Genomic DNA, 16,450 nt, shown 5'->3' with positions numbered 1-16,450 from the left:
TAATAGGACACTTATTAATTTAAAGAATATCTAATTCTAAAAACAAATATAACATTTTGTATTTTACCTGATTAGTTCCAATTTTCAGCTATTAAATAATGTGATTTTACCAGGAATGCTACTAAACTGAAAGCACTGACAATGGTACGTACCTTCTATCTAAAACCTACCAATCCCAACACCCCCATTAAATGGAGATAATGAGAGGAGGACATAATTAAAGTCCAGCATGGGTGAAAACCATGGCTCTCCATAGAAAGTGAGTAAACTTAGCCCCAGGCTGGGATGGGAAGTTATTTGCAGGATCCCCAGGTAAAAATCATAATAAAAAAAATGAAAAAAGAAAATGGAGCAACCACATCTACAGACTGGTAAGCTGCAATATATTGCATTTCTGTTTCTGGCTTTACATAATCCTTTACTTCACTTGTGAGGATCTTCCTGTGCAATGTTCCTCTTGTAGAAAATGTATTCTCCGCTCTCACCAGTGTGTGCAACATGTTAGGGTAGCAATATTGCAGTCTAATAGAGCCTTACTGGATTAAATTGCTGACATTTTTGCTCCACATTTGAGAGTATTACATTAATTATTTTATTCATACCTTGAACAGCAATTTTTTTAATATATTTGCATGGAGTTCCACTTACTGTCAATAATATTAAAGCATGCCCAGATTGTCCCAAACGATCTCCCAACCTTGTACAATAAAATCAGTATTATCTGATCGACCATGTCACAGCTTCACAGTTTCAGTGAACACAGTTTCACTGAGCATTCACTGGACTTTCAGATTGATAAGTGGAATAATAATTGGGCCAATTGTTAGGCATGCAATTTCCACTTTTAGTACCCTGTGTTGACAAATCCGCAAATCTCTCTCTTATTTCTCCTGCTGTTTGTAGGCAAACATTGTATTTCCCATAAAGTCCCATAAAGTTACAATGTCAACTAAACATTTAGATTTCCCTAATGATATTGTGGAGCAGTTTTGCCTCAGCTGCATATGAATGTATGCCAAACTTGTGGCTCCTATACATACATTACCAAAGAGCAACAGAGCTCACATTTAGGGCCTATTCATGCTATCCTGCAGTAACCCATGGAAAACATGGCAGTGTTTTACACAGTACGGTGCAATGTGGTGCCATTGTGTGCATCTGGGCAGCACAGCTCAACCCACTTGAATCGTACCACACCACTGCACACATATGCAAACCATCTGGCATTGCGGTATACTGCATTAAAAAATATTGCATTTTCCATACTTTAGGATGCACTGCCAGCCTATTTAAAATAAGGGCTGTCACACCTTAATGTACAGAAATGCACCATAAATGAATATTTATAAAGCAGTGATCTTAACCAATTATTCACTGCCTATGAATTGTTATTTAAAACCCATTTAACAAGCAGGTTCACTGCTGTATGAATATACCCCATAGTGTAAACGAGAGCTCAGGGATACAGACATTCGATTTATGATAATTTAGTGAATGATTTAGAAGTCTATTGCACTGATAAACGGCATTTTTTTGTTTATAATTGGTCAGGTATATTATGTCTTTGACATTGGTGGTATTGCAGGAAAAAACGATCAGGAGAGGCTTTTAGTATGGTGGTTGTTTTATAGTGTACAAGATCCCAGAACCAGAAGGAAGTACTTACCTGGTTGTCAGCAGGTAGTCGTGGCATTGAAGCAGCTCTGCCATGCCCTTCTATGACAAGATATTGCTCACTGTCTGAGTAACCATCTCGACTCATCTCTGTCATCTCCACCAACTATGAACAAAGACAGAGTCTAGTTATTTTTTACAAAACAAGATGAGATCAGTCAAGCGGAGTTCAAAAGTTCAAAAAAAAAAACTATATTTTTTATATGTGGTGCCAAGAAGAGGGGGGAAATGTCAGACTGGGGGTGTTCCCAATACTTTTCATTAAGTTTTGATTTGCATTATTTTCAGCTAGTGTATTTAATGTACAATGCTGTGTAATATATTGGTGGTATATAAACCCTGTTTAATATTAATAATAGTGTATTTAGCACATTTCAGATGACAGAAAATCCCAGTGATGGTAATTGAGATGTAACTTACTTACCAGAGTGATTCTGACCTGGCCTAAAATGCAGCCAAGATAACGACAGTGCTGAAATGCAGTCACTATTGTTACCATGGGCACATTTTGGGTTCAGTTTATGCTACCTGTCACGCACGTAGAGACAGGACCACTAGGGGGCATATGGAGGTGGTGTGAGCCCTGAGAAGGGCCAAGACGCAGAGTCCAAGCCGTAACCAGGTTTTCTCCAGAGCCTTTGATGGGGAGGATGTTGCGCTGCTGGTTACGGCCAGGTTGCGGTCCTTGGGCACACCAAGGTGGGCAAGCACAGTACCAAATCACCAGGCAGGAGGATGGTCAAAGAAAAGCCGGGGTCGAGACAGGCAGCAAGCAAGAGAGGTCAGGTCACATGCCAGGGGTCAATAGCCAGGGATCCAGGAGAGAGACAGCAATGACATAGGGGCCACTGCGGGCACAGGGAACACTGGAGACACTGGGAACAGCAGGAGGCACAGGAGAAGCAGGGATATCGACAGGCAGACAGGAACACAGGAACAGCACAGGGAAATTGGTTGGGAACCAACAGACTGGACAACGAGGGGTTAACACAGGAGCTGGACACAGGAAACACTGGATAAGCAGCAGGTGTACAGGAACTAGTTCACAGAACTAGGGAACTCGGCCCTAGTAACTTGTTGCACGAACACAGAATGGAGTCTATGAGCAAGCTAAATAGCCAGGGCTGGTTAAGAGGCTACTTTCTGATTGGCCAGCGGCATGGGCGGAGTTGATAAAGTCTGAAAACAGAGGCACGCCCAGCATCAGAACTGCCCACATGCACAGGAGGGAGATGCCTGTGTTTTAGTGAGGAACAGGTAAGTGTGACACTGCCCATATATAGAATAAGTCCAGTCAATCAATTAGAATTTTTTTCGGTCAGATCATTTGACAATCCCATATCTGTGATAGTAGGCAGACATTCACAAGTCAATCAGGTTTTAAGAAACTTACCTAACAAATATTGTTTACCAGAGTGATAACAAAGGCAACTCCCTACCTTCATATACATAGTGTATAGAGCATACTGTATGCTCGGGAAATCTGCTGCCCCGATGCCGGTTTATTCAACCCCAAATGTTCAAACCTTCCTTAATCTATATGGTAACCGTACCTGGGAATCTGGCCAGCTGTTGGTATTTTCTTGTTCTCTGGCTCTCTCTGGACTCCATGTTCCCGTCTTCTGGAACATCTGCTGTGCTCTTTGCGTCATCCAAGACTGACTCTCCTTCATTCCACCCTCAGGGATATTCCTGGAACACCATGAAAATATAGGTCAATATATTCGATAAAGGACTAGAAAAATTATTTTTACGCGTTTGTACAGTGCTTTCATATGAATGTCACATATTTGAAACAGTCACTCGTACACAGTTTCTAATAGTTAAAGGAAAAGCTTCAAGAATTTGCTAGAGGTAATACTCACATGTCTCCCCCTGGCTCCCTCTGAGAAGACATCAGAGGGTTTAGTCCCATCGGTCCATCTTGTGTGGGTGATGGAGGTTCCATTCTTTGAAACATGAGTGGAGTTCGGTTCTGGAAAAGATGGAATCTGACTCATACAACTGACAGTACAATGTATTTATAATTACAGAACTGGTAATAACTGTTCTTTAGCACTGGAACACCAAGTACAATGATAAAGACAGAGCTAAGTTCTGATACACTGGGTCCATCAGATTGTTTGTGAGTTGCACCATTTATATTTTAATATAGGTTTCAAATACTGAAAAAAAATGATTCCCAAAAATTGACAGAACTGGACGTTTGACCTCTATTATTTATTGTTCTGTCATTTTGTGGTGCAAGATTCTGCTTGGTGACTATGATATACACAGTTTTTGTGTAAAGACATGCTTTAGTGTCCTGTGTATGTTCTTGGCTTAAAGTGCTGACAGATTTCGGAGTGTTGTTGGCAAGCATATTCCAACATCTCAAGCACTGCTTTTAGCTGTCAGGTATATAGATAATTTTACTTATTCTGCAGAGGGAAGCAATGAATATGACAAACATTTATTACAGAAATGATCAAGACTGGTTTTGTAACCTACCTGCTAACTAGTACTTGAGCATAGTTTACTCACTGTCATGTCGAAGACATGGAATTGAGCCTGACTAGGTGACTTATAGGTGGCTTTAGAACTTACTATGCATTTTGTCAATAAAGATATGGAACTTCTGTATCCATGTTACTGTCTTTAGCACACATAGAAGTTTGTTTATAAAGTCCAATATTCTAATACATTTTTTATGAGCAATACAGTTTTTTTTGTGTTGATAAAGGTGCTGTAGAAATTCTCTCCACTAGGTTTGGAGAAATCGATTTGTAGATAGATTTAACAACAATGTCTTTGTTTTGGTAATATACACGCAACACCTATAGCTTGTTTAACACGTTATTTACAAGAGGAACTTTTCATCATTGTGGCATATTTTAATAATCCCCTTTTTTTTACTATCTAATTTTTAAAACATTTATTGTTTAATGTTCATGTAATGCAGAAAACAAGTACCTAACTACAATCAGTGTGATGGTGTAAATAATTGGTCTTGCCCTTAATATTTTGTAGTAGATCGCAGTATAAATTGCAGATGAGTTTTCTGTGTTAATATGTCGCTGGCAAGATATTTATGATCAGGTTACCTGTTCCTCCTGCAAAGCCTGCAGCCGTTTTGCTTTGCTTTGTCTGTAATACTCCATAATCATCATGGCAGCATAAATCTTCCCAACGGTTAGGTCAGTAGCTGACAAGAAAGAATGGATAACATACTGTAAGGGAGATGTACAATCAACACTTTTGTAGCTCCATAATATTGCAGAGTGTACTACTACAAAAAAAGCATTGCACATATATTACTTAGAAAATTACATCATAGAAATAATTCTGTCAAGAGAGGCTTCTTGGCTTTTGTATCCTCAAAAGGTTGGGAACAAACTGCGTTTATTGCTTTAATTTTCTCTGAACATATATAGACACATGCCATTGAAATGTTGACTTTTGCTGCATTAATGTTCCAGTTCTGTGACTCATATTATTGTTAAAGACAGATACAACTAGTAGGCTAGCATTTACAGATCAATATCAGCCCACATATTGCTTTTATAGCAGATAAATATTCACTTAGAACTTTGTTTCACTTCACATAAAATATATTTCCATGTACAGGTTGACATTCAAAATCCGGCAACCTCTGGACCTGAGGACTTTTTTGAAGGTTATATATGCTGTATATATTAAAATAAAAGAACGCTAAATGAAAAGCAAATTAAATTTTAATGTTCACCAACTAAATAAAACAGTTTTACTGAATTTTAGTTCGGCTAAACAAAAATAGAGCCTCAGAATATTAATCATTACTGTACCCTCGAAAAGAAGCTAAATAGCAGATGGGCTGTCAGGATGATCATCTTCATGACTGACAGCAACAGCATCCTCAGCAACAGGAACAGCTTCAATTTGTAGAGGAAAAACAAGACCTAACAGCTGATTGTGGAGTAGAGCACCATCAAAACATAAACGACGCCTCCAGAAAACAGTGTAAAGTGTGATTATCGGTTATCAGATTTTTGAGTGTCAGCCTGTATTTAAAAGAATTTATCTGACACAGCAGCCTTAAATGGTCATTTCAAAAGGTTAGTATGGTTGCTTCTTGAAAAAAATGATTAACATTATCAACACCAGGAACATCCTTAATACTTTACTTACATTTATGTGGTGTCACCAGCAAATCGACGGCTTTCTGGGACAGATTAGGCCAAATGGCCATCATCTCTTTTCTGAGCTCATTGTCCATTTGCTGTTTGTCAGCACCACCTGAAATAAAACAAATAAAAATCATAGATCAATAGATCATTTAAGTATCATTTTACCATTGAGTAAGTTGTAATGATTAGTGCAAAAAAATAGCATTTTTCATATTCTAAAATTATTCTTATTCTACTTTTTCTGTCTGTAAGAAATGTTCCTATGTTGCTTGCTTATTCTCACAAATTTATGGAGGAAAAGGAATACCCCTGGAGGAAAAGGAATACCCCTGGGATCAGGCAGTGGTCTTGTCTCTCTTGCAAATGCAAAAAGATGAACTGCTAGACTCCCTTTCACTGGTAGACTTGAGTTGTTTTTGCAACTTATAGCTCAGATGTAAATTTAGACCCATGTCTACTGAATAATAAGGGCAGTGACCTCTTCCCCTGGTGATGAGCACACTTCCATGCACCTCAGGACCGGTCAAGATCAACATTTTGCACTAAAATCAAACTTTCATAAAAAGTTTGCATTTCTAATAAAATAATGATGTAATGAGCTTTAAATGTGTAAGGTTTACAGAAACTCAACCTCTTCCTGGCAAAAAATTGCCAAACAGACAATTAAAGAAGGTAGGTATGCATTAATTAAAGTAAAGTAACCATACACAAAACCACCTCCTGTAAAAAGTACATGTGTTTTTTTTCAATTTTTAATTTACATAAAAAAGCTCAATCCTCAAAACTGAAAACTTCACTGATGCAGCATTTTGCTGAAATCACTCTGAGCACTCCTAGCTTTATGTATGGCCTTTGCTCAACATTAGTTTTTCAATTTGAGGTCTAAGAGTTTGTTTCTGCATGCTGGATTCAAGTTACTGGAACCTGGAATGGATTTCCTAAAAATCATTTGCTATGAGTTGGCAAATATTTTTATTCTTGCACCAGATCCAATCCAGGTTTGTTGGATCATGCAGGTTCTTCTGTTATAATCTATCTTTTTCCTAATAAATCAGGTCTAATATATCTAAAACTTGTCCGTACTGCCAGTCATAATAAAACCCTTGCTAGATAACGACTAGCCATATCATATTGGTTGATGTTGGACTCTGAACATGAAAAACAAAAGTGTGCTCTTACCTTTGGCAATTTTAATATCCAATGCAGTTCTTATAAGAGCCATGAGAGTGGAGTTAAAATGTACAGTATTATCATCAGCCACAGGAAGGTCCATTCGAAGGAGCCTCTGTAAGATCCAGAAATCACAGCATTATTAATCTGATCTAATAGCAATTAAATTAAATTACTTGCTTATATACAGGACTCAGAAGGCTCTGATTATGTGCAACCCTTTTATTTAAAAAGTGTCTCTCTTTTTGGTATTATATTTTATTTTTTAAAATATATGTAAGGAGATTGTCCAAATGTACTGGTAAATCTTTAGAATGTACATTTAAATGTAGTCAAATCTAAAAGGCAGACACCACGACCAAAGTTTTAAACTACATGGGACCTCCTGGGATTTTTACATATATAACTACTGTGCAACCACTTTTATTGCCGCAACACGGTGCCGCATGGATCTTTTCATTGTGTCATGGATATTCATATGTCTATATATATTTGGAAAGATATGTGAATTTTAGATTCAGGTTCTATTTATAAATATATCTAAAGAAATATATTTACATTTAAAAGAGCAAGGTGTAGAACCTACAATAGTATTTTTTATTAGTAAAGAAAAAGTTTGTATGCTTAGCTGCTACCATAATATTATTTTTTCGGACTACAAGCACCAAGGTGTGACTTGTGAATGGTAAAATACTTTCAGAGTCAGTAATATATTAATATTTACAGATTAAAATATAGCATTTTGCAGAGCCTTAGAGTTTCCTCTTACAAGCAAGTAACCTATTTAAAACAACTTTCCACCTCCAGAGTAAAAATAGGAACACAAGGCTCCAAAACTTCACTTCACTCTGGAAGTGCAGAGATGAGAGAACAAATAGCTAGCACAAACCAAAGCAAAGATTGTCAGGCAAATCCACAAGCCAACCTGGAGCATGCAGCATGCAGAACCGTGACGTGCAACGTGCAGGGAATCCCCATGCAATATTTCTTTAGAGAACTAGAGCTCCTACAAAGGGGGGAGCACAGGGGAGAGAGGGTGGCTGGGAGCGGGAGGAAGGCGAGAGTGAGACGACGGGGAAGGTGAGATAGGGGAAGAGAGAGGGAGTAAAAAGAGAAAAAAGAAAATACATTCACAAACAAAGCTGTGAAACTTATTGTATCAGTCAGAAATTGCCATGAAATATTCTGGCCACACAACATGATCGAATCCCTGAAACTTTAAACACCAAGAAAGACAAAAGGGGCTTAACCTATCAGATGGGTGTTTGTAAAATAGGACAGGTAGAGGACAGCATTTTTAAAATTAGATAATTAAAGTGTACTATCAAAGTTTTTGGAAAAAAAAATAGGTAAAGATGTCAGGTGCAGTTCCCCATAGTATATAAATATTCAGCAGAGGAAAGATTTCTCCATTGAACATATGAAGTCATAGGGGTAGCTAAATAAAACCTACAAGTGCTGATACAGAAGAAACAGATCTGCAACATTTTTCAAAAAAAGTCATGCAAGCCCACATTCAGGCTGCTGAGCCTCTGCTGTATCCTGGAAGGGCAGCATATTCTCTCTAATAAGCCTGAAGCAACCCTCACAAGTATAGCAGAGAATTTACTAAGCACTATCACTGCAGGCCAAGAAGCCATACTGCATTGGGTTACTTGTGAAGATTCACAGCATATGTCCAATTCTAGTGGCAGTTGTTTTACAATCTGTTGTTACTGTAAGGTTGGCCATAAGCATATGTCCCATTAAGAACTATGAAACACCTGGATCCCCTGAAACGTGCCCTACAGTTCTGTAGCCAGTGACTTGGTCAAAAAGCATCTGAAATAAAATGCCCTTTCTTTAATTTCCGAGAGAAAAGGAATGGCCTTGACTTTAGCCTTTTTGTCAAAGTGCTTCCAGAATTTGAAAGCGCTCATTATATCCCTTCCACCAGGAGGCTAATATGGCCCTAACCCGTGCCCCAGTGTGTGAAGAAACGCAGAATTGGGTTGTATATGCCCAGCTTAAAGCCACATATCTGTTTTTTTTTTTTTATTTTAACCACCATATCAAAAGATCTTACTAACAAATGTATAATATAGTGGGTCTCCCTGGCTAAAAAAGGTTTGTTTTTCCATTTTTCCTGGGCTCAGCCAACACAACATTAGGTCCTGACAGTTGTCTTCCTGGGGGAATGCAAATACTTACTGGGGCTCTTCTGAATATTAAAGGCATATTCTTGGTTAGATTGAGCTTTGAGCGTTTTCTTTTAGGAAGACAGAACCTATGCCCTTTCCTAATCTTCACACACTTTGGGGCCAAGATATTTATTTAACACTAAAGGATGCTATATAAATGCTTGTCATATTAGGAGCTTCTTTTAGTTGTTGTTTTCATCAAAACTGATTTGAATTTGTCATGCATATATTATTTATTTAAGCATCTACATTTATGGAATAATCCAGATTTATTTTTTCTCCACTAGGCCAGGAGCCTAAACTAAAGCTATCATACAGTTGCTGGCCGGTCAAATATTACTCTCTGCTCATTGCTGAACCAAAACGTAGAAGCTGCATGTACCATATAATGCCTCCTCAGTTATAGGAGGCCGCTAACCTTTGAACCCCGGTAACCTTCTTTGAACCCCATTAACTCTGTAATGGATACTTGCAGAGAAATGCAATTCATTTGTCAGATAGCCAAGAGAGACATGTTCTTACTAGTACATCTTCAGGTCCTCACATCCAAATAAATGCCACCCCTATTACTATGGCACCCTAGGCCACATCCCTCGGTATAATACAGTAAATGTTTATGTATGTTTTCTAACAGCTTAAAAAACTATATGTGTTAACAACCCATACCCAGTCTGTCCAATCTCTTTCCACATTTTGCATAAGAACTACTCTTTAGGCAAGCTAAAAGGTCGATTGTTTGGTTTTCATAAAGTAGTGTCAAAAGTCTCATATGCTTCAAAAGCCACTGCTACTGAAGATGCCCTGGATACTGTATTGAGAAGTTTTAACATCATAAAAGCTAAACAGAGTTAGCAAGTTCTAGAAAGATTGTACCATATTATGGTTTTAGGTTTAGTGAACATTTGGTTAGAACAAAGCAAGTTTAGTAAAATTATGAAAAGGCGCATAATGAGATATTTAGATTTATAAAAGTCTGGGTCCTATGTTCACAATTTAGTTGCAAAATATTGACTATATTCCATTTTTATTAATTAATAACTATAATTATTGATTTATTAATAATTTTTTTTTCTTGTACTAAACAGATATATGATAAATTTTAGAAATGAGCGTGGGGCCACAGATAACCTTTAGATTACCTGACTTTGCACTTACATGAAGTTCCTTTAAAGCTTTAACATTTAGCAGAAATGCTCAGGCTGAAAACAGTTCTTCTTTGTAATAGATGTGATTGTGAGCGCTTACTAGGCCCTGTTAATAACTGGATGCATTTTAGAAAAGGCATGTGTGTATTCTTTTTACTTGTGTTAGTTTCCAAATTCAATCCTTTCTACAGAACAATGATCCAATTGGAAAAAAAAATTACATCTGGAAAAGTTTACATTTTATTAACATGGGCTTATGTCTACATGTGAACTTTAAACACACAGCAGTGGAAGACTGCTGAAGAATAGTTCCTATTCTTTAGAAAAATTAGAAGCGATTATCAGAACATGTTTTCATTAGTTGATCTTCTAATATTGAAAAGAAAAGAAAAAGAAGAGAAGAGGTTTCTAAATCTGCCCACAAAAGAGATTATCAATACCAACCCTTATAAAGTTATAAAAAAAAAGAATGAAACACAAAGAGGAAATAAAGAGAACAGCAGGGTTGATATGGCATTAAGTAAATTGTATTCATTTGATCAAATGATCGTAGGCTGCAAGGCCTTTTCTTTCATGGTATAAAGGTAAAAAGAAATGTTTATGTAGGAATAGGACCTTCCATAGGACAAAATAAATTCCCCAAAATATGGGTAAGTGGAGACACCTGTGCTATGCAAAGTTTTGATTAGAGAAAATTCATAATAAGGTATGCCTTCCTACCTATATGTTGACAGTTAAAAAGTCATGTAGAAAGATCATGTCAGTGCTGCTTTAATTTAAACAGGGACGGACAAATTCCACAAGCTAGGTAGCCAATATGCTGGAAACATTACAGCTAAGACTGAGACTACATTTATAGTCTGTGAAGTTTCATTGCCTGAAACCAGATTGAGCAGACCTGCCTATTATTTCCACACTGAGCAATTGTTCTGTTCTGTATAGGAGATAATGGACCTGATTAATTAAACTCCCCTAAGCTGGAGAGGATACATTTTCACCAGTAAAGCTTGGTGATCCAGCAAACCTGGAATGGATCTGGTCAAGGATTCAAAACATTTGCTGGGAAATAGTAAATGACCTTTAAAAATTGCATTCCAGGTTTGCTGGATCACACAGCTTCACTGATGAAAGTGTATCCTCTCCAGTCTTGGAGAGCTTTCATAAATCAGGCCAGTTGTGAGTTCCAAAACAGTATGTTGTGAAATATGGTTAAATAGTTTTGCACTATGGCATAAGATGTTCTGAGCAAGCTGAGGTAAGATATAGCCAAAGGACAACTTTGGTGCTACTAATGAAAACACATAATAAAGAGTTTATTACCCCCCACTATTAATAAAGTTTGCACTAAAGCGTTTTTCTTAAAGTTCCACCTCAAATTTTTTAACCTACAGCTGTCCTTGTGTTTTACCCTCCTTGTCCAATTTATTGTCTTCAGAGAAAAAATACATTTAGAACTAAAGGAAAGTATCCCTAATATGAACAAGGTGCAGCGACAAGTTTGGTGATTATCATTTAGATAAATGTTAAGATTCAGCACTGTTCATGTGTGCAGAGAAACCTAAATTCTGAGCAAAGTGTTTCAATGTTTGTAATGTTATTTACTGCTTTGTTCTACCTTCTTTGGTACCATGTTTAGATTTCTGTAAAATGTTTAAGTTTGCTCTGTAGTTAATTACCTTCCTGCATGAACCAGTTCTCCTTAAATACCAGTAAACTTTGCAGAGGAATGGAACGTTGCATGGAGAACCCCTAGCATCTCATCAACCATGGGCATGGAATATATATATATCTCTTTAAAAAAAGATGATCTCAGGAAACAGGGAGAGAAGAACTAGCCTATTATCCACTGACTTTACAGAGAGCATTGTGACAAAAATACTAGTAGATCCTTGCACAACACAGGTTGCCATTATACTACTACATCCTAAACAGCTAATACCACTAGACCATCACAGTATATTCCATAATAATACTAGACCCCCAGGAAAAGCCGGGGTATATCATATGCATGTACATAGGTCAAATTGAAGGAAAAGAGCACCAAACACCTGTAGATGTCTGCCTGGACACAATTGTTTATTTGTCATAATACCTTTTTTTACAAGAACAACCATTGCTTTTTGGGAGTTACAACACAATCCTCTTTCATAGGGTCTAAAATATTACCAAAGTAAATTTTATTACAGTATTTTTTTCTTTACAATATTTGTATATGTGTTTGACAACCTTACATATCTCCCCCGCCCTGATGAAGGTTTCGTGTATTGTGTTTTTTTAGCCTTTTTAAAAATTATGTAGGTCTCAAAACTTGTCTGCTGTTGCTTTTATTAAAAAATAATTATATTTTTACAGATATGAATGGTTTGATGCTCTCTCCCCTCTACTTGATCTAAGAGTTTACCTAAGGTTCTACAGCAAGCTGCTTTTGGGGTTATAGAAAAAAAAAATCAACTTCACTGTCCTGGAATACTTACCGAGCCCAGATTCTAGTAATCCACAACCTCCTCCCTCTAGTACATACATGCACATGACATCCAAATCTAATAAAATCTATAGTTACACTAGGATTCTATAAAATTACTGAATTACATCAAGGGCTCTATTTATAAAGCAGGAAATCTGACATTCCTTCCAGGCCAATACGCTTCAATGGCAGGAAATTATTCTCCACCAAGGAATGTTTGAGGGAATGTCAGATTGTCTGCTTTAAAAATAGAGCCTCAAGAGTCGAATATATGCATATGGTGGATACTAAAGTGCAAGTATAGCATTTACTTTTTTTTAAAATATTCACTTAGTATATTAGTTAAAATTCACTAAGTTCATGCAGTTCTTGCCCATTCACCCATTTTTTCTTTCGGAGTTAAAGACATTTAATGATTTGCTATTCTTGCTATGTTGACCTGTTTTCATTAGGCACTTTCAGTTTGTGTTAGTGAAATATAAAAAGGGCCAAAAAGAAGGTTTTATTAAAGATTTACTGATGATTTAGAGGGCTGCAACTGTGTGAAAATACAACTGGAACGTGGCAAGTTACATGTGGTGTGAAGACCAATAGAGCAACATGTCTAAACATCAATGTTCAAATTTTAAAGCATCAAATTAGTTATTCTGCAACTACAAAAATATTAAGACCTAATCATGACCCAAATGGAATATTCTAATATCATTAGGTGGGAATCTAATAATATGGGCCCCCACTCCTTCTACCTGTTCCTAATTGGTAAATTAGAATAGATTAATTCTATTATCTAGGGGTAATGATCTCTTTTGGTCCTAAGGAACAGGGAAAGTTTAATGTATTCACTCTACTTGTAAAATTTAAAAACTGGACCTTTCTAAATTTTTAATAGTCAGCAAATCTCATTAAAATAATCTGACTGTCCCAACTTCTGTATATCATTCACTGCATACCTGTGTAAACACCTAAGAAATGTTTCTATACATGGCAACATAATTTACAGAACCAATTTGAAATAACAAAAATGGGATTTGGGAGTGGGAGATGTTCTATTTTGCCTGTTAAATTAGCAGATTGGAGTTTACTAATCCCTGTTTTTTTTAACTAAGACCATAACTGCAACCTCTTGAGGGTGGCAATCATCCTCACCGAAAGACCCACAAACTATCTTAACAATGGAAGCTGATACTTTGCAATCCAATCTGTACTACCCAACCCTGTCTAAATTGAGTTGAGTTAAATTGACTGAATTAGAAGGACTCAACCTTTAAAAAATATCTGTCCATCTGGCACAACTAGATTCCAACAACACTCCTAAATCATTCAAACAACTCCAGACAAATGTTTTTTTTTGTATCTCTAACTTCTCCATTCCCTAGCAAAAAAATGTCTGATTTTACAAAACAGAGATAAACTGATTTCTTATATAGCTTAATCTAATGGAAAGAAAAACTTTTTATCTAAGACAGCTTTTCTCGACCTTTTGAACATTGGGGAACCCTTAAAATACCTTAAAGGCCCTCAGAAAACCCCTTTTATAATTACTATAACCACATCTCACAGTACATTACTGTGGTGGTCATTAGTAAGAATGCCTCCGACACTGATGGTCAGTGTGAAAAATACCACCCTTACAGATAGCCAAAAAGATCATTGGTGTTACTCCAACTAACCTGAGAGGCACAAACTGCTCATTGCGTAGGGAAACCCAAAGCAACTTCTCGAGGAATCTTGGTTGAGAAACACCGATCTAAGATATATTACACCCCGCTCACTAACTTCATCATTCCCATATCTTTATACTGCAAAGGGAAATGGATCTAGGACAAAGACCCACTCATTGATAATTTGTTAAACCGATTCTCCTAAAAGATCTCCTTTTTATAGACTAACAAAGCTAAATATAATACATATTGGACACCCTTAACAATGCACCACTTTCTTCTTAGATGTACCCCCGGATGGGAGGATCCATATTTTTGTTGGAATCTCCAAAATTCATACATCGTTATCAGGAGATATTTCGTCATATATATGCCCCTCTCTGCTTAGTATACCTGTAAACCTGATTATTACTTTTGATTTATTGCAGTCATATCACTAATGATCCTCAGAAAATGAATCCAACACCGAGTCAGCTTAAAAGAACACAATTGCATCAGAACACATTTGAGATAAATAGGTCTTTTCCCAAACCATTTTCCTACCACAACTCCACTAATGCTAAATACTAAATAAATGGAACATAATGAGAGCCCTATTAATAGCTTTAACCTATAGGCGGGACTGGAAACTAATTTTAGGTTTTCAATGTACCATTGTATACTTTGATCTAAGGCTTTCTGTGTAGTAACCATTAACAATAATGAATTCACACGCAGTGATCATTCACAAATCATGTGATACCTTTATAGTATTCTGTTAAGTAGATTCTGATAGGAACAGCTTTTATAGCTTGCAATCACTTCCTAGGTCTTATTGCACAGGATATTTTTTCAAGCAGGAAGGGACAGGGGTTAGATCAGGCCTGCATCATCCTTCCAATGCATTGTGAACTTACCATAGTAAGTGTGGAGAGATAAGACAGGGGCATACACAAAGGCAAAACAGAAGAGTAAAGAATGGAGAAAGAAAAAAGAAAAAAGCAATAGATTCATCTCTATGTGATTCAGGAGAACAGTAACCCTATCAGAAATCTTGCTGCCTCCATATCCTATGATTCAGTCAGTTTTCCAACAACTGTCCTAATGTGTTTTTTTTCCTTGTAAACTATATTTCCTGGTAACTTTGCAATTTACAAACCACCCTGCCACCTAACTAGATACACATAAACAAATCTGACATCTTACTGTATATATAAACCATTACCATACCCTCTAGAGAGGTCATATAAACTATTTTTACTGATTAGAGTAAACCAAGGGCGAGAACATACATTATGTTCACTATTCCAAAATTAAGTTCATTTTGCCACAAAGTAATCATAGGACCATACCAACAGGATAAACTAGTCATACTATATTATCTAGGCAATGAAAACCTGGAAATCATACCACCATTTATTAAAAGACCTACATATCATTCTGCCATGCAATGAAGGATCAACCAAACAAGTAAGAAAGGCACTAATGTTTCCAAGAGGTGCTAAGACCGGCAAAACATTTTACCAAGTAACAAAACATTTACTGTTCAATCATGTGATTAGAGATTGACTTTTTATTCCACCACATACCGAGATAACTGGTGAACAGTTCAAGAAAACAATAAACCTACATGAATCCACCATGAAGCTACGCCAATATATTTTAAAGGCCTGGGGATTATTCCAAGCTGCAGAAAACAAACCAACAATTTGATCTACCAAAACTTTCTAATCATTTGAGTTTGTATCAGAAGGACTATTGGTCATTCTGGATTAGCCTGTCATACTTTCATCAATGTAAATCAATCTTAATTCAGATGCCTGCAAAATACCCCCCTCCTTTAAAGTACATGTGCTATCACATGTTAACATGCTATTCTGAAATTGAGCTCTTGTTTTAACATATATTTTCTAATATTTTAAAAATTGGAAGAATATTTAGAATTCCCTTTTCTGAGTATGCTTGGAAAAGTTTTCATGTTAGCTTAGGTCCTCTCCCATTAGTAGGAACAAAGTTTTCATAGTTAACCAAC

General features: G+C 36.7%; 1 protein-coding gene across 1 annotated transcript in view; it reads right to left on the bottom strand.

The window, feature by feature from the left end:
- Window positions 1-16,450, bottom strand: part of CACNA1A (calcium voltage-gated channel subunit alpha1 A) — a 132,248-nt gene that overhangs the window by 26,243 nt on the left and 89,555 nt on the right. Inside the window, exons 37-42 of the mRNA XM_072399471.1 lie at window positions 6,999-7,104; window positions 5,821-5,928; window positions 4,758-4,858; window positions 3,540-3,649; window positions 3,228-3,366; window positions 1,667-1,780 (exon numbers count right to left, since the gene is read on the bottom strand). Of these exons, the coding sequence (XP_072255572.1) occupies window positions 1,667-1,780; window positions 3,228-3,366; window positions 3,540-3,649; window positions 4,758-4,858; window positions 5,821-5,928; window positions 6,999-7,104 (678 nt within the window). The remainder of the gene's footprint in view (window positions 1-1,666; window positions 1,781-3,227; window positions 3,367-3,539; window positions 3,650-4,757; window positions 4,859-5,820; window positions 5,929-6,998; window positions 7,105-16,450) is intronic.

This window comes from Pyxicephalus adspersus, chromosome 2 (genome assembly GCF_032062135.1).
Source record: "Pyxicephalus adspersus chromosome 2, UCB_Pads_2.0, whole genome shotgun sequence".
In the NCBI taxonomy this organism is placed as follows: Eukaryota; Metazoa; Chordata; class Amphibia; order Anura; family Pyxicephalidae; genus Pyxicephalus; species Pyxicephalus adspersus.
This window is presented reverse-complemented; position numbering and strand designations above follow the sequence as displayed.